General features: G+C 41.7%; 1 protein-coding gene and 1 non-coding gene across 2 annotated transcripts in view; one reads left to right on the forward strand and one right to left on the reverse strand.

The window, feature by feature from the left end:
- Positions 1-22,449, forward strand: part of Abca13 (ATP binding cassette subfamily A member 13) — a 450,643-nt gene that overhangs the window by 127,558 nt on the left and 300,636 nt on the right. Inside the window, exons 21-27 of the mRNA XM_052199718.1 lie at positions 696-859; positions 1,583-1,662; positions 2,615-2,736; positions 8,539-8,733; positions 12,633-12,797; positions 14,128-14,305; positions 17,160-17,299. Of these exons, the coding sequence (XP_052055678.1) occupies positions 696-859; positions 1,583-1,662; positions 2,615-2,736; positions 8,539-8,733; positions 12,633-12,797; positions 14,128-14,305; positions 17,160-17,299 (1,044 nt within the window). The remainder of the gene's footprint in view (positions 1-695; positions 860-1,582; positions 1,663-2,614; positions 2,737-8,538; positions 8,734-12,632; positions 12,798-14,127; positions 14,306-17,159; positions 17,300-22,449) is intronic.
- Positions 10,967-11,073, reverse strand: LOC127696969 (U6 spliceosomal RNA). The gene has a single exon (XR_007980390.1). It is a non-coding gene; the product is annotated as a U6 spliceosomal RNA (small nuclear RNA).

Raw genomic sequence — 22,449 nt, forward strand, 5'->3', positions numbered from 1 at the left:
GTCTTCATCAGTTCATCTCTCTCAGTGGACCTTCAGGTCAATCCCACATCTTGCTTGCTACAGTGAGCATGAGACCCGTCCCTCACACCTACTTCCCTTTCCATTAGGTATAGACCCAGGAGTGGTTTTGGGATAGCACAGGCATTGTGAGGAACTCATACATGAACATCTTTAATGTCGGTACTACTGTAGATTTCCACCAACAACATATAATGGGTCCCCTTTCTCCATGTCTTTATTATAATCATCCCTGTCTTTTATGTAGACAGCTTGGAAGGTTTGAGGAGCTGATCTCACTGCAGATTTTATTTGTGTTTCCTTGATTGACAAAGCAGAGATCACACATCTGTTCTCCACTCTGTTTCTTTCAACATGGTCCCAGGTCTGTGCCATTCTTTTTATGTTGGCTTTCTTTTTTTCATTTTCTTTCTTTCTTTTTTTAAATTTTCTTTTTCTTCTAAACACTGAGTGATTGAGAGGAACTAGGAACCAGGCTCTGGGAAACTAGGTACCAGGCAACATGGCATGACTTGTTTTCTGTCCTGTACTGTGGAGCAAGTCTTGCCTTGTTCATGGCTGCACATGTGCAGAGGAAATGGGAGCATTGTCAGACACTTCTGGAAATAATTAAGGTGTGTGTTTTACCCATGAACCAACCTCAGTCCTGTGCAGATAAATACTGCTGTGTTTTCTAGGAAATTGGAAAGATATGGTCATCACCTGATCAGCTGGACTGTGAATGTCTCAGCAGGAATCTTTCCCATGCCTTGGAAGGCTTAAAAAGCATCTTGGAAAATGCTTCCAGCCATAGCTGCACGTGCCAGCCCTTGGTGGGAACAGTTCAGCAGCACATGCAGAGGTGTGTATAACACGCTCTTGTGCCCTCCTCACTATTCTCAATTTTCTGAAAGATGTGTGCTTCAATGTTCACTCAGAATGAAGTTTTTCTAAAGTTATTGATTTCCGATAACATTGGCACCACATACTAGTCAAACACCAGGGCTTTCCATAAATATGATTTACCTGTTAAATCCTAACAGCAGCCTTTGCCGTCGGGTGAGCTATATAGACAAGCAAGACCCTGGCTCACATACTGGGATCCAGGAGGACAGTATGGCATTAAATATAAATAAATGAGCAGACACATACTTTCAAATGATTTCCTATTTGATTAAAACTTCGCATGTGTTTAGAAGTGTGAGTTCCAAGGAGAAGACTTTTACACTCTGCAGATGACATAGGTACAGAGAAGCAGCAGCCATCTACCCGGGCCTGCAATAATTTGTCAGATGCACCATCATCTATTTTGTCTATTTCTCACATATGGGAGAATCCATTTATCATGCATCTTGCTGCCATCACCCTGATTCATTTGCTGCACTGGGCTGAGCAAGGATATGTTGGAAGCCTGGTGTTGGGGAAGGTTGCACTCAGATAGTATCAGAGGACTGAGTATGTCCATTTGTCAGAGGGAGCCTGTGTTATCCAGCCTAGCTCCCAGAACAGAGGCAAGGTTATTCACTCTAGCAATTGCTTCTGATGTTTTTTCATCTTGTCTCATTTTAATTTTCTGTCACATTAGGTTGACCAAAAGTCTCGAGGAGGCTTGGATGTCAAAGATTCCTGTTATGACATTTCTTAGCAATTTCACAGTCACTGAGGGTATGTGGTTTCTCATCTTGCTTTATTAAAAATTATATTTAGTGTTTCAATCTGACATATTATTAAAATGAAGCATTAGAAAGGAAAATTATGCTACACTGTTAGGGAAGAAGAGACCTTGAATTTGAGAGGGAGGGGGGGACATAACAGTGTGAGGAGGGAGGAGAGAAAGGGGATATTATGTGATGTCATTTCAGTTTAGGAGGGGCTGTGTGAGGGGGGACTGGGGGCAAATGGGGGGAGCTGCAATTGGGATACAAAGTGAGTGAATAAATTAATGCAAGAAAAGCTAAGTAAAAGGAAATTAAGTGTTTTCTTCTAACACATTTGAAACAAAACACAAAAAGCAAGAGTTGTGCTTGATATTATGTAAAATAAAAAGCAAAAACCAGCTAAACAATTTAGAATGTAGCTAGTCAGAGCTGTTCAGGCTTCACAGGGAAATTCCTGATGTCCTAAAAGTCAGGCAAAGGAAAGGAGGCAATTTTGTGTTGTCTGGATTTCTAATTCCATCCTCCCACAAACTACTGGATCCTACGCGTCTCTGTTCTATCCAGTCAGCTTCTAAACCCCACACAGAATTGATATGAAAAGTATGAAGAATGCTCACACATCCTTAGGTGATGATTTTCTTGTTAAGAAAGATGAGGTCTCTACAGCACACTGCTCCTTCAGAAAGAATCCTTTCTAAAGTGAGTCTGAAAGCATCCTGGACTCAGAGTCAGCCATTGCCAAGATGATACCACATAGCCAGGGTTTTTTATTTACTTAAACAAGAAGTGATCTCAGATGGCCCTAGAAGAGTAAGATGAAACTTTAATTAGTGTCGACTGTAAGCTGGACAGCATAAGAGAAACTTCTTATTTAGGTGGCAACACCAGATTTTGTTTTAAATCAATAAAACTTTTGAAAATTTATTATAAACTCTGTTTTCCTTTCGTGTTTTCTTCAGATGTAAAAATAAAGGATTTGATGAAGAATGCCACCAAATTAACTGAGGACCTTCGCTCCTTCTTCCACATCTCTGAGGAAACCATCCACAGCATCTTAGAAGCCAACATTTCCCATTCAAAGGTACAGGGCTGCTGTACCCCTCATCGTGAGGGGCCCCACCCAGCTGCAGCTGGCCTGAACACCTTTCCATGCCCCTCCCCCTTCTATAACTGGGGTGGGGGGGATGGGTGTCCACACAAATGATGTAGCTGAAATTGGAGGGGCTCATGCAGGGAGCTGAAGGATATGAACGTAAGCTGCTACCATTTGGATAAGATTTCTGGCAACATTTATTTTCATGACTTAGGTTTTTTTTTTTTTTATGGTTCCATATGTGTCATAAGTCTCAAATCCCCAAAGAAAGCTAGTTAAAAATATGTAATCTTCCAGGATGGAAAATAGCCACACCCTCTGGTCACGCGGTATGGCTGTGACTCATAACAGACAAGCAAAGTGACAGGCTTGGGTTTCCCTAGTGTGGCTGAGAAGGGTTGGGTGACGAAGTGGAAAAATGAGTAGTTTAAAACCCTTACACAATGTGTTGTTTTTCTCTTCTCTTTTGGAAATAGTATTAGGGGTATCGCTTATCAGTAGAGAGGGAAGCAGGTGGCTACCATGCTAGCCACAGCAAATACGGTGGAAATCCTTAGCTTGTGGTTTTCTGTACTTCTGGGGGGGGGAGGGGCGTGGTTACCTTCCTCTGCAGAGAATGGAGAAGCCAGCTTATATTTCAATTGACAATCACCCAGGCTCCAATATAAATTGAATTTCGTATTAATTCTGACTAATTGGGGCTCAATGCAAGCTTAGTAAGTAGATTCATTAACAGTTAATCTAAATTAAGATTGAAATAAATGGAAAGCCAGGGATCGGAAATGCAAACTACAATATCACAGAGTTACTTATCACAAGAAAGGCAGTATCTGTTTTCAATAAAAACCATCAATTGTATCTCATTACATACCACATGCCCATGGAAATGTGGGGATGAAGGAGGAGGGGAGCTCCGCAGAGAGTGGAGCTTTGGAAACATTTCTTCAACTAGGCACCCTTCAGGGGAAAGAGTGACTGCTGCAGTATGAACGCTGCACTGTAGAATATTTCTAGCAGGAGTCTGGAGCAGTGGCCAGACTGCTTGAGCAGCAGCCCAAGGCTCCCCAGATAGAAGCTTTACTGATAAACTCATTTATTTCAAGGTCCATGATCTACTTTAGTTGGAGCAGAGATTGCTGCCCTGCTGCCTGCTAAGCAGCGAGTAGCCACCAGGTGTCGCTGATGTTCTATGGTGAGATGGGCTGTACAGTGAGCTAGTGGGTTATGCAGTAAAAATTAAAGCACAGATAATTATGTGGTCCCCTGCCCCCAATCAGTGTACATTTCTATACATCTCTATAACCACTGTGGTCACCTACGTAGATGGATCCATAGGAAATTGGACGGGGACTAACAAATGCATTCTCTCTGTTCAAACACGTGAGGCTATTCACATTAATGAGTACACATGTACACTGACATCACACATACGCACAGCCACTCAGCAGGTGACACTTGGGGCTCTGCTTTCTTCTAGAGTATCAAGCTGATGGTGACTTCTTGTTTGTAGTCCCATCTCCTTTTGTTTGGCCCTGGTTTTCTTTCCTTGGTCTCATTAGTCAATTTACAAATTCATTACATTGAAGTGTTGCCAGGTGATCTTCAGGATACACTTTGCTGTGCTGGGTTCCTTGGGAACTTGCAGAAACCTTCGCCTGCTCTTCCTGTTGTCCACTCAATATCTTTCCATGTATCAAGCATCAAAGGCATTGCTATCACAGCCAAACTTCTGTGAGGAGAGATCATTAAATATGCAGTGCCGACAGTGTAGAGGAGACAATAGGTAGTCCTGTACTTGTAGCTCAGTGTTGGGGACAGTCACAGACAGTGTGCTTGAGCAGGGTACGTTGGAGATGGAGCTGAAATTCTGAGCATTACCATTCGAGATATTGAAGTGCTGAAGCAGGCAAGGGCCTGCCTGTTTTCCCTTCCTTGCAGGGGTTGACAAACCCAACATCTTAGACTCCAGAGATGTGCTGGATTCTGAAGCTCTTCTAGTCTAACCTTTTGCCTTGGGCTTCAGCCCCCTCTGCCTTCTTCTGGGGAGTAATCCCCACATTTTATGCTGCAGGAGCCTGTCCCAGCAGACGCAGAGCCCAGTGATGCCTTTCCACTGTGAGATAGTTCTGTTCAGGAATACGAAAGCACAGAACCAATTGATTAGCTTCTGTCTCTTTCTCCCCTCTCCTCCCTCTCCATCTTCATTCCCCTTTCCCCTCTGGCTGTCTTAAACATAAATGTCTTTTTCAATTAATGATTTTATCCAATTTCTATTCTCATTTTTCTTGATGCACCCCAGGGAAAGGTGCATTTTGCCCAAACACCCTGAGCAGCATTACTAAACACTCTCCCATGCCTGTCCCCTGCCTTACAGAAACTCCCATTTGCAATTCCTGGAGGCATTGGATCTTCTTATTACTATTATGAAGACATGGAAACTTATTTCAATTAGATGGAAATCCGGTATCTCTCAAGTCCTTCAGTGTGAGATTGGATCAGATCCCTCTAACAGTGCCTTTAGCAAAGACTTTGGCCCGGGGCTCAGTCCTAGATAGAGCCTATGACACTCTGCTCTTCTTTCCATCACTTCTTCTCTATCTGGGTCTTTATCGTGTCCGTAGGTCTGAGCTCAGTCCCAGCTTCACCGTAGAGCAATACTCACTAAAGTATACAGGATCAGTTTTCCCTGTTTGACCTGATTTTAATTTTATATCACTCAAACTGCAAATCAGCAGTCAATTCTCAGAGATCCACGTTGACTGCAATGCTATCAGCATGTCCTTGCTGCTCGCACAAAGAAAGAGCAGAGTGCCTTGCTCGAATTTTATCTCTATCTCAATGTATAAAATCATTAGCTGGGTAATGGCAGAACCACACCCTCAGCCCTGCCCTTGACTCATGCCACATGTTCAAGCTGTTCAACCCATGCCTCTCCCCCAGGCCTTAGACCCATGAGGTACACCACATGTACAAACTCTTCAGACACCCCCCAATCCCTGCCTCATGTAAGCGCTTGCTGAAAATGGTGAGGGCCTCTAATGGGGATCATCACTAGTTTAAAATCAATTAAGTATCCACGTGACTGCATCTGTATGCCAAGAGTGGGGAAATACCTCCCTAGGTCCTCTGTCTCCCTGTAGATTTCCAAGTCAAACATGGAGGCATAGGAAACACAGGGGAAACAGCATCTTTGGTATGGACCAGAGCAAAGTCTGAGATGCCTACAGTGCTCTGAATGGAAACAATGGGTGTTTCTAACTGACCAACAGTGTTTCCTTATACTCCTTACTTGTGCTACTTGATTCAGGCATCTTTTCAATGAGAAAAACAGGCATAATAATTTATTAAAAAGCATAAATAGCAAACACACACACACACACACACACACACACAGAGGCATGTCAACAAACCTACGCAGAAGGTTCTCCTGGATGGTGGCAGGAGGCTCTCTATTGGGACTTTCTTTATTGGTAGGTGGGATGCCAACAGTTTCAAGACAAAATGCTTTACCCTCAAATTCTAAGAAATAACCTTAAGTTCAAAGACCTGTCAACATTGAGTGACACATCGGAGAGAGGTGGGGACAGAGGCTCTCAACAAGCGTTGAGGACTTTTATGGGGCCAGCGTGGGCTCCTGCCCACCCAGAGTTGGGAGCAGCTCCTTTGGAGCTGATGCTTTCTATTTGGGTGAGCCCTCCTTCCCAGCCAAATTCTATCCCAAAGCTATCTTTACATAACTGAACAAATGCAGCAATGAAAGGCAGGTTGGTGCCCACAATACACCTTAGGGATTCCTGGAAACTGCCAGAGCACATCTGCAAGCAGGTGTAAGGAAATGTGTTAGTTCCACTACCATGCATAAAAGCCACCTGGCTGGTTACATGTGCTGGTGGCATTTTCCTAAAGGCCCTTGTCAGAGTAGTAGAGTTTGTTGTTGTTGTTGTTGTTTTTGTTTTTTATTTTGTTTGTGTTTTTAAGATGAGATAGTATTAGATAATTAGATCTCGCTTAAGGTGGGTTTCTCTCCTTGAGATGTCAGGCTTCATCTAAACCATTCCAGACCTTAAGAGAAAAACTACTGAGGTCCCCTGAACAAGGGCAAGTGCAACTTTCTGTGACCTCTAAACTCCAGCTGCAGCAGCACCCCATCCTTGTGGTCTCAGCCTCTGGCTACTATAGATTATTCTAGCAAGTCCCCACAATACCTGAGCCATAAGTCTTGGTTTTCTTTTTGTTTTTCTTCTTGAGTGTTTGTAGGTGTGTATGCGTGTGTGTGTGTGTGTGTGTGTGTGTGTGTGTGTTTATGTGTTCACAGAGGCCAGAAGATAACATTGGCATCCTTCTCTACCTTCTATATTGAGGTAGCATCTCTCGCTTGAAGCTATAGCTTGCTGATTCACTGAGTCTGACTAACCAACTTGCTCCAGGGAATCTCTTATCTCCAGATCCCCAGTGGATAGACTGCCATGCTTATGTTTCTATTCTTTTCACAGTCAGTGCTTTATCTGGCCATCTCGTCAGCTCCTAATCTCCTTAGTTTAGATGAAGTTCTGTCTGTCTGTCTGTCTGTCTGTCTCTTAATTTTAGTGTCTCTGGGGATCCATGACTGATATACTACTATATTGTCTCTTATCGACTTCATAGCACATAGAAACACCCATTGAACCCTCTTTGACTGCAAGCCTTCTAATTAGACACTGTATCTTTTATCATTGGATTCACATAAAGGGTGAATTGTTGGCTAGGACATTTCACAGTGATCGCACCCATGGCAGCTGTAAACATGCAATATGATATGTGATCCCATATGTTTTACATTCTTTGCAATTCTTTTTGCAAGGTCAGTAACTGTAAGATGAGGCCGGGTGAAGAGGCACCCACGTCCTTGAATGCACCATGGAACACCAGTGCTGTATAAACAGATAGCGTCTGCCTTCTGTGCCGCCTTCTGAGTTTATATGCTTTTATTTTTTTTTTTTAAAGGAAACTATGAAAAGTTAGGAATGACCTTTTAAAATCTAAAAGTAAGGGAGGCAAAATTGCTTTAAAATTACTGGTTTCCTACATGTTATTAGTGAAAAATGAAAGATCTAGCAAACTGAAGGCAGAGAAGAGTGAATCAGCATCTGCAGACAAGTCCCAGGCAACCTTAGGGGCATGGGCAAGGCTGAGAGGTGAGGATTACACAGCAGATGCTGTGGAGAGAGGGAGGAAAGGATCTACACCAGCTATCACCAGAGCGCTCGGACAAAGGGGAGCTGTGCAGACAGAGAATGACCCGCAATCTTGAAAACATTTCTGTTCAACATGCTTGGACCGAGCTGTGGTCCGGATCCAGGTTATCCCTTGAGGCCCATCTTGTAAATATTTGGTCTCTTCAGGAAGTGGCTCTTAGTTGGAGAGAGTTAGGTCATAGGGACTGTGACTTTGGTATCTTTAAAGTGTATGTGTGGGGGGACTGGGACTTTGTTTCTCCCTCCTTGTTTCCTTAGCACCATGAGGTGATCAGCTTGGTTCTGTCATGCACATCCACCAAGATGTGCTCCTCACCCAGCTGGTAGACTATGGAACACAACTGCTGTAACCATGAGGCAAAATAAACCTTTCTTCATCATGGGTGTTTGCCTGAGGCATTTTGTCACAATGATGGACAGGTCCTAGTGGCACTGTGTCTCTGAGAGAGTGTTCTGAGTTTCCAGGTGTTTGTTTTCCTTGAGAAAGCAGGTTCTAGGCTACTGAAGCAATACTGCACTGGGGTTTCTTCTGTCTGATCCACATGCTTCTCAACAGGTTCTCTCCAGTGTCCTCACCATTGCCTTGTCTGGAAAATGCGATGAAGAAATTCTCCATCTCCTGCTGACATTTCCAGAGGGTGACAAATCCTGGTTTGCCACCAGGGAACTCTGCAGCCTGCCTGGGTCTCAGGTCTTCTCTCTGCTCGTGATGATAGGCCAGAACCTGAACCTGAGGAATGTCATTTACAAAGTAAGGACTGTGCCCATTGGAGGCACTGACCGCAGGGGAGCTGCTCCTGGGACTTTGCTAACTACACACTGGCACTGGGTGTGCAGCCGTCTACTTCCTCAGACTCTGAACCTGAGGGAGCTTGGTGCCTTCTATGAAAGAGAGTGAGGTATAGAAGCTAGGTATAATTCTTCCATTTTGGTTAGGTTTCTGAGGCTGTGGTCAGGGCCATGACCAGAAGCAACTTAGGGAGCACAGGTTTACTTCACCTTACACTTTCTTATCATAATCCTTCATTGACAGAAGTCAAGGCAGACACTGAACAGACACCATGGAGGAGTACTGTTTGATGTCTTGCTCCCCATGGCTTGCTCAGCCTGCTTTACCTAGAGCAGTCAGGACCACCAGTAACACTGCCCACAGTGAGCTGCGTCCTCCCACATCAATCACTATTTAAGAAAATGTTCCCAGGGCTTGCCACCATGCCAATATGATAAAGCATTGTTTTTCAATGTTGGTTCCTGTTCCCAGATATGTCCAAGTTGACAAAAACCAACCAGCACATGTTCTACATCCTTTAACTTCATGATACATTATATCATGTATAATACCTGCAAGCTGATAAATGCTATATAAACACTTGTTATACTGCATTTCCTTTGGAATACTGACAAGAAAAAAAATCTGTACCTATACACTGTAGATACATAAAAATAGTTTTGGCCTCCAGGTTGTTTAGATCGAGGGATGGCCCATGGCCTTCTGTACTAGCTGTAGCATTGAACAGCAATGAGGGATTCTGTTTTATTCTCAGTCACTTGGGGGTGGGTCAACCTGTTGAATGACTTGGGATAGGCATCTTTCAATTAAATCTTGTCTAACTAAAGGAATTCTAGAAAACATTACAGTGTGTCTGTAGGGTCAGGGCCATTGAGACATTGAGCACAACCTGGCAGTGAGTAGGGGTCAGGAGAAAGAAACATTTCTGGTTCCTATAGGTGGATTTCTCTACTTACTAAGGCCCAGCATCCTGAGAGTCTAAGGAAGCGGGATTCAGCCTAGTTCATTCATCTGCTGCCGAGGCAGGTGCGGTGCCTCCCATGTTATAGCTGTCATCTTTTCCATCCCCTGGATTTGTGGTGTTCATCCTCTGTGTTAGGTCCATCCAGCTCTACCAGCACAGCTCTGGGAAGCTGAAGAGGGGCGGGCAACTCAACAGCTCTGTGCTCCTGTGTATAGCAGTTCTTTACCTGCCCTACAGCTCTCCTCCATAAAGTATGGATGGTCTGAGAGAACAGGAGGATAAAATCCTCAGAGAAGAAGTGTAAAGGTGGGAGGTGGGGGAAGTTGTCTCAGGCCCCAACCCCAGCACCAATTCTCAGCCATGCTTCCCATCCTCAGCCACCCTTTCTAGAGGTCTTCCTCATCCCCACACATGCACCTTTACATAAACTCCCATGCCCCTCTCTTCCTGCTCTTGTCCATGCCTTCCTCAGAGTTCTACCATTTCCTCCTGACGAAATGTGGCACATATACCAGCAGAAAGGCCCAGATCTGCAACAGCACAAGACACCTACTCATATGCCATGTTCAGTCTTGGGCTAGAAAAGAGTAAATTTGCTCTTTGAGCTTTCATAGTCTCCTTTCCCTCTGCCAGGCCTGGAAACCTCCAACAAATGTTTACCTACCTTCCCGCATGTTTATCTACATCCTATGCCCTCACATCCATATATACACAGTCTCTAAGTATAAATACTAATTTTTAGAATAAGTGTACTTTTTATTTTTTTTATTCGATATATTTTTATTTACATTTCAGATGATTTCCCCTTTTCTGGCCCCCCACTCCCTGAAAGTCACACAAGCCCCCTTCCCTCCCCCTGTTCTCCCACCCACTCCTTCCCACTTCCCCGTTCTGGTTTTGCCTTATACTGCTACACTGAGTCTTTCCAGAACCAGGGGCCACTCCTCCATTCTTCTTGTACCTCATTTGATGTGTGGATTATGTTTTGGGTATTCCAGTTTTCCAGGCTAATATCCACTTATTAGTGAGTGCATCCCATGATTGATCTTTTGAGACTGGGTTACCTTACTTAGTATGATGTTCTCCAGCTCCATCCATTTGCCTAAGAATTTCATGAATTCATTGTTTCTAATGGCTGAATAGTACTCCATTGTGTATATATACCATATTTTTCGCATCCATTCTTCTGTTGAGGGATACCTGGGTTTTTTCCAGCTTCTGGCTATTATAAAAAATATGGAACGCTTCATGAATTTGTGTGTCATCCTTGCGCAGGGGCCATGCTAATCTTTTCTGTATTGTTCTAATTTTAGTATATGTGCTGCCGAAGCAAGCACAGAATAAGTGTACTTTAAAATACTTAAAGGAAGATTAACATTTTGAAATTTCCTTCATATTTTATAAAGTTCTCTGTCTTGGTAGAGTTGACACTCCCAGCTGGCATGTCCACTCTTTCAACTCTACCTTGTACCTTAGAGGGCCTATACACCAGTCTATCTTTAGAACCACTTTAGTGCCTGCTCCAGCATGCCCACAAAGACCTATCTAGGTTTCTAAGGGCCAAATAAGTGCTTAGACAAAGGCTATCACCCCTATCAAGATTTCTTTGGAAAATGAGATATTAGATTGGATCCTGTCTCCATCAAGAGAGCAACGGTGACTTTACCGTTAATACCAATAGCTCCGTTTATCAGACACTTTTCTTATGCACAACTGAGAGGTCACTTCTACGTGATGCCACTTGGAGATGGGGAGGTGTTCTGTGTGATAGGCACATGTATCGCTGCTGAGATACACGTACAGCCCTAGTTTACAAGAACTTTCTGTCTCACTTGCTGACAGCCCCAGAAACCTTTGATGAAGTAAGCAATGCTGAGTTAAAGTCACCCATGCTGGAATCCCAGTCACTTCCTACCACAAGTCAGGGTCCTCGAAGGGTCACTTGTAGATGATAGCTGCAAGTAGAAAGGGGAGTGGGGCACTGACAAAAGCCACGCCCTTTCTCCTTTTCCTGCAGTCTCCACTTTCTTAGCCTGCTGTCCTCATCACCAGAACATAGCAAGAAATATGAACTGTAGAGCTGGCAGAACCCCAGAGAACAAAATTGAAAAGTGATGATGTTTGAATTCCTTGGCCCAGTCTGGAGAACTGAAAATCCAGGATGCAGATGACCTGAGGAGGGAGGGGAATCTCTCTGGTGTTTTCCCACTTGTGGGCAGGGGGCTGCCTGCTAAGTTATCTCAGTCAGCCAAAAAGTGCTCACAGTGTACCGAATGTTAAAGATGCTGTTCTATTTGCATTTTGCACATAAATGATCAAGTTAGAAAAGAATCCTAGAATTTATGTCCTGTAATTGGGGATACATAGACAAAGAGCAAGATGTGTTTTGTGTCTGAGGACCTAAGTACAATGGGGTTTCTGAGGACACTCTTACTGGTCTAGTTTACAGCCCTGAACTTTTCTCACTGGTAGACTCCAGGAAACCTTTCACCTCCCTGGGCCTCCATTCACTCATGTACCACCCTGGGGTGCTAGGAGTGCTGTGCTGGGGCGTGCATGCAATGCAAGTCACAGAAAACACTTTTATTTTGAGCCTCTTCTCAAAATCTACCTCAGTCATCTAAAAAAATATGAAGAAATACTTGGAAAGCGATTCAAATTCTAACAATTTGTTGCTGGTTTCCAATTTTACAATACTGCTATAATTTGATGTGCCCTACAAAACACACAGATACATCTACCCCAACACAGAAATTTTATAGAGTGTAACAAATATGCCTTTGAGATTCAAGAGAGAATAAAATCAAGAGATCAGGATTTCACTGCTCAGAGATGCTTGTGAGAATAGAAATAGTATTGATTATTCTGTTTTTTCTCCTTTTTCCTGTCCTGTAAGACTCTGATACCCTCCGAAGCAAATGGCTTGCTGAAGTCTCTGTTGGACGTCATTGCTAGGCTCAGCTCCATCCTTGCCAGAGCCCAGCACGCCCTTGAATACCTCCCTGAGTTTCTTCGCACATTTAAAATCACGGCCTTGCTGGACATGCCAGACTTCCAACAGGTGTGTTTGATCTCTGCACAATGGGGGAATGTTTTTGCCTTTTCTTTTTTCTGTTTGTTGTCTTTTCATTTTGTTTCTCTTCCAGTATCTATAATCTTATAGGACCATATTGTATATGGACAAAGACAGTTTTTAATGGCTCTGGAGCTAACAGCATGCCAGTAGGGCCTGACTTTGCCCTAAAACCTTCATGAAAAGTGCTGTTGATCTATGTCTCACCAACAAAGAAGCTGAGGTAGCTCATGCTTTGTCTATGAAGTAAAAATCTTCTAAGTCAATTATTAGCACAGATGAGATTTCAAGGGCTTGTTTAACTTAATTCTGAGAGCAAATTGCTTTCAAGAACCTTAGAACATTTATTTACATATAAATAATTGGCTTACAAATTACAGATCATTTTCCTCTAATACAAACACAGACTTGAATTAGGTTATTGGCTTGGTATTAGCTTTTGCTTGAAGTCCTTCTACCTGGGATGGAACCAACTAGGGATGGGTAAGGTGCATTGGAGGTACACGGGGCCCAGATAATAATGTATCCAGAATCCTTCCAAACAGCATTTCCATGTACTCATCTGTTGATGGGTAATTTGGGTAGCTGCCAAGAATTGGTATTAACTTAGCAGTGTGAACACATGCTGCTAAGACTATTAAGTTATTTGAGATAGTCATGTATTACTGGACAAACAGGGAAGTGAATGAATGTAAGCTTATGACTCTGTCTCTCTCTCCGTCTCTCTCTCTGTGTTCTCTCTCTCTCTCTCTCTCTCTCTCTCTCTCTCTCTCTGTGTGTGTGTGTGTGTGTGTGTGTTTGAGTGTATGTGAGTATGTGTGCATGTGTGTATATAAATGTGTGAGTATACAAATTTGAGTGTGAATGTGTTTGAGTGTGTGACTATGCATGCATGTATGCATGTAGTGTGTCTGAATGCATGTGAATGAGTGTGTGTGAAATGTGTGATTTTCCTCTTCTACCACATAATTTCCTAGAAATAAAATCATTGTAGTGATTTCAGTGGTTTCTCAAGAACAGGACAGATTCAAGCAGTCTATTATTTTTCTTGTATATTTAGTCAGAGATGAAACTATACCTCCAGAGGGCTGAGAAAATAGTTTGAAGTCACATATAAGTGGAAGTTGATTTTGTTTTTGTTTTTGTTTTTGTTTTTTGAGACAGACTTCCTCTGTGTAGCCCTGGCTGACCTGGAACTCATTCTGTAGACCAGGCTGACCTCAGACTCAGAGATCCTCCTGCTTTTGCCTCCTGAGTGCTGGGATTAAAGGTGTGTGCCATGATTGCCTGTCTGGAAAGCTACTTTTGTTCTGCTCAGGTTTCGTCAAATGGCCAAGCCAGAAGTTCATCTTTCGCCTCTTTCCAGTCAGTAATGAAGCTTCTCTGTAAGGACCAGGAGTCTTTCCTCAGCAGTTCAAACATGTTTGTTAATTTACCCAGAGTTAATGAACTCTTGGAAGATGACAAAGAGAAGTTCAACATTCCTCCTGACTCAAGTAAGATAAGGGTCTCCTGCATTTGTACAGTAATAACTGGGCCTGCATGGTAAGATGTTCTTCCTGGGCTGACCTCTGATGGCACATGATGGCATCGGATTTTAAGTACTCAACCAATAGGTCCCAGGGCCCTTGATCAAAGGCTAATATTCCTACCCATGTCTCCAAAAACTGAGTCTAAAAGATTTGAAACCCCAGTCCCTTGGGTACCCTAGGATAAACAATGTTGACAACAGTGTCTGGAATCATTTTAGCAGTAGGCCAATGTATTCCATAGCTGCTAAATATTTTGTATAGCTGTCAAACATTGGAGTCATTTGGAAGTGAAACATATATTAGGGTTATTTAATTTTAATAGATTTCATTTCTTCTTTCTCTAATGCTCATTTCTTTTGTTTTTCACTTAGGAATCTTGACTGATTATCCTTCCTTCATCCATAGACCCTCTAATTCCATACATTCATATGTCCACTCATGCATCTATCTGTGCACCTATTCATACATCACCCATTCATCCATCCATGAATCTTTGCATCCATCTATCCATCCATCTATGCATCCATGTATGCATCCATCCATCTGTCCATCCATCCATCCATCCATCCATCCATCCATCCATCCATATGTCTGTCCTTTCGTCCGTCTATACATGTATTTATGCATCCATCCATGTATGCATCCATCCATGCATGCATGCATTCATCCATCCATGCGACCATGTATTTATCATCCATCCATCCATCCATCCATCCATCCATCCATCCATCCATCCATATGTCTGTCCTTTCGTCCGTCTATACATGTATCTATGCATCCATCCATGTATGCATCCATCCATGCATGCATGCATTCATCCATCCATGCGACCATGTATTTATCCATCCATCCATCCATCCATCCATCCATCCATCCATCCATCCATCCATCATCTCATCCATTCATTTGTCTAGTCAGTTGGTTAACACTGAGAAACAATCTTTGTTGATGATTTTCTGCATCTTTTAAAACAGTTGTCACAGAAACCATTAGAGAGCAAATCAAGCCTCCCTTTTCAGAGGACGTTTCAGAAGATCAGAGAACATTAAATTGTTTAACTGAAATTTTCTCATCTCAGAAACCACTTATGACTCTTGGATTTGAGTTTCTTGCTTTATGTATAACATGATTATTCCTAACATAAGACCTGTTCCCCCATTTCTATTAAGCTTGAAATTTAAAGAGCAAGTTATTAAAATAGAATAAACTCTACAGTCAATGATTCAAGGATTAATTTGTAGTTAAATGGTTACCTTATGCCCAGGAGTGGTATAGCAGGATCTTCTGGAAGTGAGGTGCCCAGTTTTCGGAGGAACCGCCAGACTGATTTCCAGAGTGGTTGTACCAATTTGCAACCCCACCAGCAGTGGAGGAGTGTTCCTCTTTCTCCACACCCTCTCCAACACCTGCTGTCTCCTGAATTTTTAATCTTAGCCATTCTGACTGGTGTAAGATGAAATCTCAGGGTTGTTTTGATTTGCATTTCCCTAATGACTAATGAAGTTGAGCATTTTTTAAGATGCTTCTCCGCCATCTGAAGAGAATTCTTTGTTTAACTCTGTACCCCATGTTTTAATAGGGTTGTTTGGTTTTCTGGAGTCTAATTTCTTGAGTTCTTTATATATATTGGATATTAGCCCTCTATCTGATGTAGGATTGGTGAAGATCTTTTCCCAATTTGTTGGTTGCCGATTTGTCCTCTTGATGGTGTCCTTTGCCTTACAGAAACTTTGTAATTTTATGAGGTCCCATTTGTCAATTCTTGCTCTTAGAGCATACGCTATTGGTGTTCTGTTCAGAAACTTTCTCCCTGTACCAATGTCCTCAAGGGTCTTCCCCAGTTTCTTTTCTATTAGCTTCAGAGTGTCTGGCTTTATGTGGAGGTCCTTGATCCATTTGGATTTGAGCTTAGTACAAGGAGACAAGGATGGATCAATTCATATTCTTCTGCAAAAAAAAATATCCTGGTATATATCCTAAAAAAATGGTTACCTTATATTTTAGGGGATAGATTTATCAATTTTTTGGATTTTTGATAAAAGTATTTTTATGTTCATGATATTTGGAAATATAAAATTTACACAATGGTCAAAATAGTGCTCATCAAAACACACACCCATGTGAATCACAACATAAGGTCAACATAACAGTGCTCATTCAAGGCTCTTTCAAGGCTCTTTCAAGGCTCGCTGCTTTTTGTTGGGTAAAAGAACTGGTTATACTGATGTAATTGTTATTATTTATAAATGTTGTAATAATTGCCAATCATTAGAGTGATGAATTGCCTATGGATTTAGATAACATAAGTAGAGTAGTTATTGACATCAATTAGCTCTACAATAAGAACCACCATAAGGAATTGTTTGAGTCAACATAGTATGTTTTAATGTACTAAAAGTAGCGATTATGATGTTTTTATATGGATTATCAGAGAGAATCCAGGAGCAACTTGACAAGGTGACTACATATGAAAAAGGTCTTTCTATTTTCAACATTATGATTATTGAAGTAAGATTTTTCTTCATTAAAGCCACATCAAAAATAACCTCCAATCTTCTTTTTAAGTGTCTGAGCCTTCACTATGAGGGACAACAGCCTGGAAGATGGGATCCTGATGCTTCTTAGGGGACAAGGACTGTCCCCTAAGAAGGGCTTTAATGTCATGAAAACTAGAAACACAGTCTGGAGATATGTCCTGAAAGTACATGAGTCATTTCATTGAAAATCAAGACAGAGCAGAAGTGTATGTTCTAAGTTTCAACATTAACAGGACAGTCTTTATCAACCTAATAGTTATTTTCCTATTTTCATTCGGCAGCACCATTCTGTTTGAAGCTTTATCAGGAAATTCTACAGTCTCCAAATGGTGCACTGGTATGGTCTTTTCTAAAACCTGTATTACATGGAAAAATATTGTATACTCCAAATTCTCCAGAGATTAATGAGGTCATTCAAAAGGTAAGCTAAAACAAGTCATGTTTTTGTAGGCCATTCAACACACAGTATCAGGAAGACATTTTTTGCATATGAAATGCAATTACTATATTCATTGCATTACATAACATTTTTTTATGTTGATTCCAGTTTGTTTTGTCCTGACATTACCCTGTCATTCTTGATGATGTGTGGATTTGCTGAGCAATTTGCTTAGAGGACGCTTTGAGGCTCCCTGGAGGGTTACTTAGAATCACCAATGCGGTGAACTCACCAACTTTAATATCAAAAATTAAGGACAATTACAAACAGGACAGTTTCAGGTCAGGTGAGGGGGCACAGTTCCAGGAAAACACCGGGAATGAATTTAATCCATTTCACTTGATGCATCTGATACTGAACAGAGAATTCAGTGATGTACCTGCAAACTGATCTTCTAAATCATGACTCCCCACATTGTGTAGTTGTCGATCACTCACCTTTTAGTATATTGTAAAGTTTTTCCCGTCTCATCACTCGAAGAGCTCCTATTAATATTTGCATTAAAAATTGTGTTCTCCTTGGGACTTTCTTGTTTCTTTTTAAACAATTGTGCTGTATTTTCCTGGAAGCTTTTCTTGTTTCTAGGGAGGCTGTGAGCCTGAAAGCACCTTTAATGGTCACTTTTCCAAAGACACAGAAACAATTTGATCTTATTTTCAAATACAGATGATCCTATCCATGAATGACAAACTCTTAGCTTTAAGTACTGGTAGTAACTTAAAAGTGCTGTGTGGTCATAGGACCAGTGAGTTATTTTTGGCCCAATGCACTTTCAGAAGAACTAGACTTAATTCCCCTTGAGACTCCTATGGGATGTCACAGCAAGCCTCCTGGGCACTTGCCACCTGCCACTTAGCCCATGGCTGCACAGCCCTCAGCATGCCCTCTATAGTATTTATAAACTTAGTAATTATTTTACCTTTAAAATGTCCTCTGGGAGGGATGCTTGCCAAAGTCTAAGTCCCTACGATGGAATGCTAGCTATCAGGAGACTTGACTAAGGCCTCTATTAGCTACTCCATCTAAAGCTCTGCTCAAGGGTGTCATTCTGCAATTATACCTGGAAGAGATGCTCACACCAGCATTCTGGACAATGTCAATGCTAGGCGATGCCCTATGCGTATAAAACTTACTTAGATCTCCCCAAGTTCAGGAATTTCATGTAAAATGTCTATATCTTAGTTTAATTTTTTTTAAACAAATGGCTTTGGATTTTTATACTAATATATATTAATAGTATTATTAACATATATTTATATCATATTGTATGCTGTGTTGTGTTTTTCACTGATGGTATCCTCTTCAGAAGTGTGGAAGAAAAGGCAAGCAGCTGAGGAAACAAAGAATAATATAATGTGAACTGCAGCCAGTGATGTGGTGGTCCAGACACTTGGATACAGGGTTGGAGAGGGGATACACATTACATCAGTGTTCTCAGAATAAGGGTTTCAGAAGAACCAGATACGATCTCACTGGTTCTTGCTTGGGTGCTAAGTGAGGTGTAGAGGTTGTATAAGAGTAGATGTCTACTCTGCTTATTTGCATGTCTGGAGACTGTGCCCTGTCTTGTTTTACCTAGATAATGTCACCAGAGACCATGTACTACTGTCTTCCATTTGCACTCATAAAGCTGACTTAATGCCATTGTCACTCATATAAATTATTCTTGCAGTCACCTATAGTCGTTTAGTTTTATGAAAATTGGTTCTGGTCTTTAAACACAGGGTCACATGTCCCACACAGCAGGGAGATACTTCTTGCAATGCGATCTTTGCCATTGGAGTGATTGGAGCTGTGAATGGAAGCCATTCTCACCATCGCAGTATTTCAGGCAGTGATGGATCATGTGATTGGTGGTGGTCTTATAAGGTTATAATGGAGCTGAGAAATTCCTACTGCCCTTTGGCGACATAGCTGTCATCACGCCATTTCACAATGCATTACTCCTGTGCTTGTGATGATGCTGGTGCTTTGGATAAAATAGAGGACAGAGAATCGTGTGCGCTGCACTAAATTTAATACTGACAATTATGCTATTGTTTTATGAATGCATTATACTGTATGTTTATTATTATTTTAGAGTGTCTTGTACTTGTAATACAGTAGGCCATGTTCTGGCTGTAACAGCTCCATACATCTTGTGCTAGCTATGTCTCTTAATTAACCTGTGTCATTTAGGTTCATATCAATGCACTTTAAACTGTGTGCACAACATGAATGGGCCAATGATGACAATTTTCAGTGTGGATTTTGGCCAGTGATGGACAGCTGTGGGCGTTGCTTAGTCTTAACTTCTTGGTTATTTCTTATTAGGTAGAAACATAAGAAAGTACCATTTTACAGGAAAATATTAATGTAAATGGGTGATTTTCTATGATTCAATTTGTGGAACTGAGGTTGGCACTAAGAATTGGAATCTCTTGGTCAGGAAGGTGGGGTTTAAGCACTCCTCTGCCAAATTATGTGTGGCCTCAGGCTTGCTGCTTCTCTTAAAAACACTCTTTTCCTCCTCCTGAAAAATGAGACCTGGATGCCCACCAGATAAATCATTTAAATCCTCTGTCTAAGCCAGGACAGAGCACAGTCCCATTGTCTTGTGTCTTCTGCAGAACCAGCAGGACACAATGGGAACAAGTGAGACCTGTGCTTAATTAATGGCATGCACTGAGATATGAAGGTTCTTGTTTCAAGGCCAGTTGGATGACAAGGAGGAGGTGGTGCTCTTCAGAGTGCTTTCTTAATTAAAATGTTTCCCTAGTATTGAGCCAAGCGTTCTCTTGGGTCACAAGAGACCTCGTAGGCCGGAGAACCAAGAATGTCTTTTCCATTCTGACAGTCATTTACTCAGAGGTCATGGAAGCAGACATTAGACCCGCCTATTTCCATGGGCCTGCTGACCTGTGACTGGGCAGATTTCTGCAGAGCAAGGACAGTGTGCAGCAAGGAACAAGGGTCTGATGGGTGACAGCCCATTTCCAGCTTTCCCTGCAGTCCAGGAACTTTCTATATTGGGATTTATGCTGTGAGCAGGAGACAGAGAGTAAAAACCATGTGGATTCCTGACAACTGAACCCTCCTGGTGACTATGGTCACTTTATGGCTATAATGTAGAGCTCTACCTTATAAAAGACATCAAAGGAGTAGTGTCTCTGCAGCAACCTCCTGCCATCCGATCCCTGTGCTTTTTTACCTCTGTCACCTTCTAAAATGATTGAAGTGAGTTTAAAAACCTCACCTTCTTGGCATGCTTAAGTGGTCTTAACATAGTGAATTTTGTTATCTTTTCTTCTCAGCTATTACCATTTTCTGAGCATAGTGTCAATTTTGTTATATTCCAAGGTAATAGGAAGAGAGTAAGAAGATAAAGAAAGCAGGGCACGTTTAATATGGATGATCAGTACTATATAAAGCACAGCAGTAAGGGAGGGATTGGTCAGTAATAGAAAGAGAACACTGGAGACTGTAGCAATGGCAGAGATTGCAGAGAATAGAGCATACCCCTTTTGGAAGTAGCCTTTTGTCTCTGACTTGAGTTCCAAACTGCCTTGAAGAGAGCACAGCAGCAGAAGGCAGAGAGGTACCTGGGCATCTATACTCTGGAATATCAGAAGATGTATGCAAGTTTAACGTTGTGCTATAGGAGAAAAGTCCATCCTCATCACTGAGAACAGGGGTGATAGGAAAGTTGCAGTGTGCTAACTTGATGACTGGAGCAGTCAGTCGTAAACTGTTTCTTCAGAGAAATGAGACTTTTGAGGCATAGAGTTTCTATACTGCTCATCAGTTCTCAAATACAAATTCTAATCAAGTATACATTTGGAGAAAGATGGAAAGAGGTGGAGGAAGAAGTATCCCCTCTAACCTTTATAGTGTGAGGCCACACTGGCTGGGCACCTTGTCAGTGCTGCAGATCTACTATAGAGATTGGCAGTTGACATTTTCAATTCCCAGATGAAGAAGCTGAGTGGTAGGGTTGAGTAATTTTTGCACTCAATCCCAGGTCATTTTGATCTCCCACTCAGTGTTTTATCTAATACTTTTCTGCTACATTTCCTGGTTTTCTTTTCATGAATTCACATGTGTATACAGTTCACTGACTGCTCTCAGTTTAACTGATCATAGTGTAGACACACACACACACACACACAAACACACACACACACACACACACACACACACAGAGAGAGAGAGAGAGAGAGAGAGAGAGAGAGAGAACAGATTAGGGATGATGGCTTCCCCTGTACGGGCTATCTTCAAGCTTTGGAGTTGGATGTCAGATCATGATGGGGAAAAGTGATCTTCAATGTCATCTTTCTACTGATTTTCTGATTTTATCTGAATAGGAGAGGATGCCAAATGGACCATGTTACTGTTCTCATATTTTTGCAATTCTAACATGATAATTTTATTGTCTCAAATGTAAAACTACTATTCATTGAATACTTCTTTTAAAAGATTTAAGCATAAGAATGGACACTCCCAAATACTTTCTTGCCTATTTCTCACAAGACCCAAGCACCATTAGGCCCATTTTAGTAATGCAAAATAATAAAGGCTAGTGAAAACTACATTTTCAAGTGTATTGGCTATTAAATGAAAATCTGTGGTTCAAAGTGAAATTTGGGACCTGTACTGCTGGGGTTTTTTTTTTTTTTTTAATGGATAAGATCTTTGATGCTAGCCATCAAACAATAAGGATTCTGTTTATGCAATCTGCACTTTACCAGTTGGAGTACTGGTTAGCTATTTAAGCATATGGACTACATTTTATATAGATAGGCTTTTGTAACATTAGGTGTGGCCTTGTCTTTAGAAGCTTATCATTTGGAGGAATAGAATATATTCCTATATATATATAGGTTAAAGGCACCTATATTAAATATAACTATACAGGTTAAAGGCAAGCACATGTCATTTCTGTCTTTCCATTTAGTAGTTAGATACTACAAATAAGTATATAATTGATGAGTAGATATAAGGCTTGGATATTTATTTATTGAAGTTGGAATATATCAGAGAGTAGACATTGCCCAAGACTGGGCTAGAGCCAGCAGAGGCTGCATAGACTGTTAACATGTTCAGAGCAGTTGTTGAAGGGAACTCACAAGACCTCAGGCAGGTTGACATTGCCC

Source organism: Apodemus sylvaticus, chromosome 11 (assembly GCF_947179515.1).
Source record: "Apodemus sylvaticus chromosome 11, mApoSyl1.1, whole genome shotgun sequence".
In the NCBI taxonomy this organism is placed as follows: Eukaryota; Metazoa; Chordata; class Mammalia; order Rodentia; family Muridae; genus Apodemus; species Apodemus sylvaticus.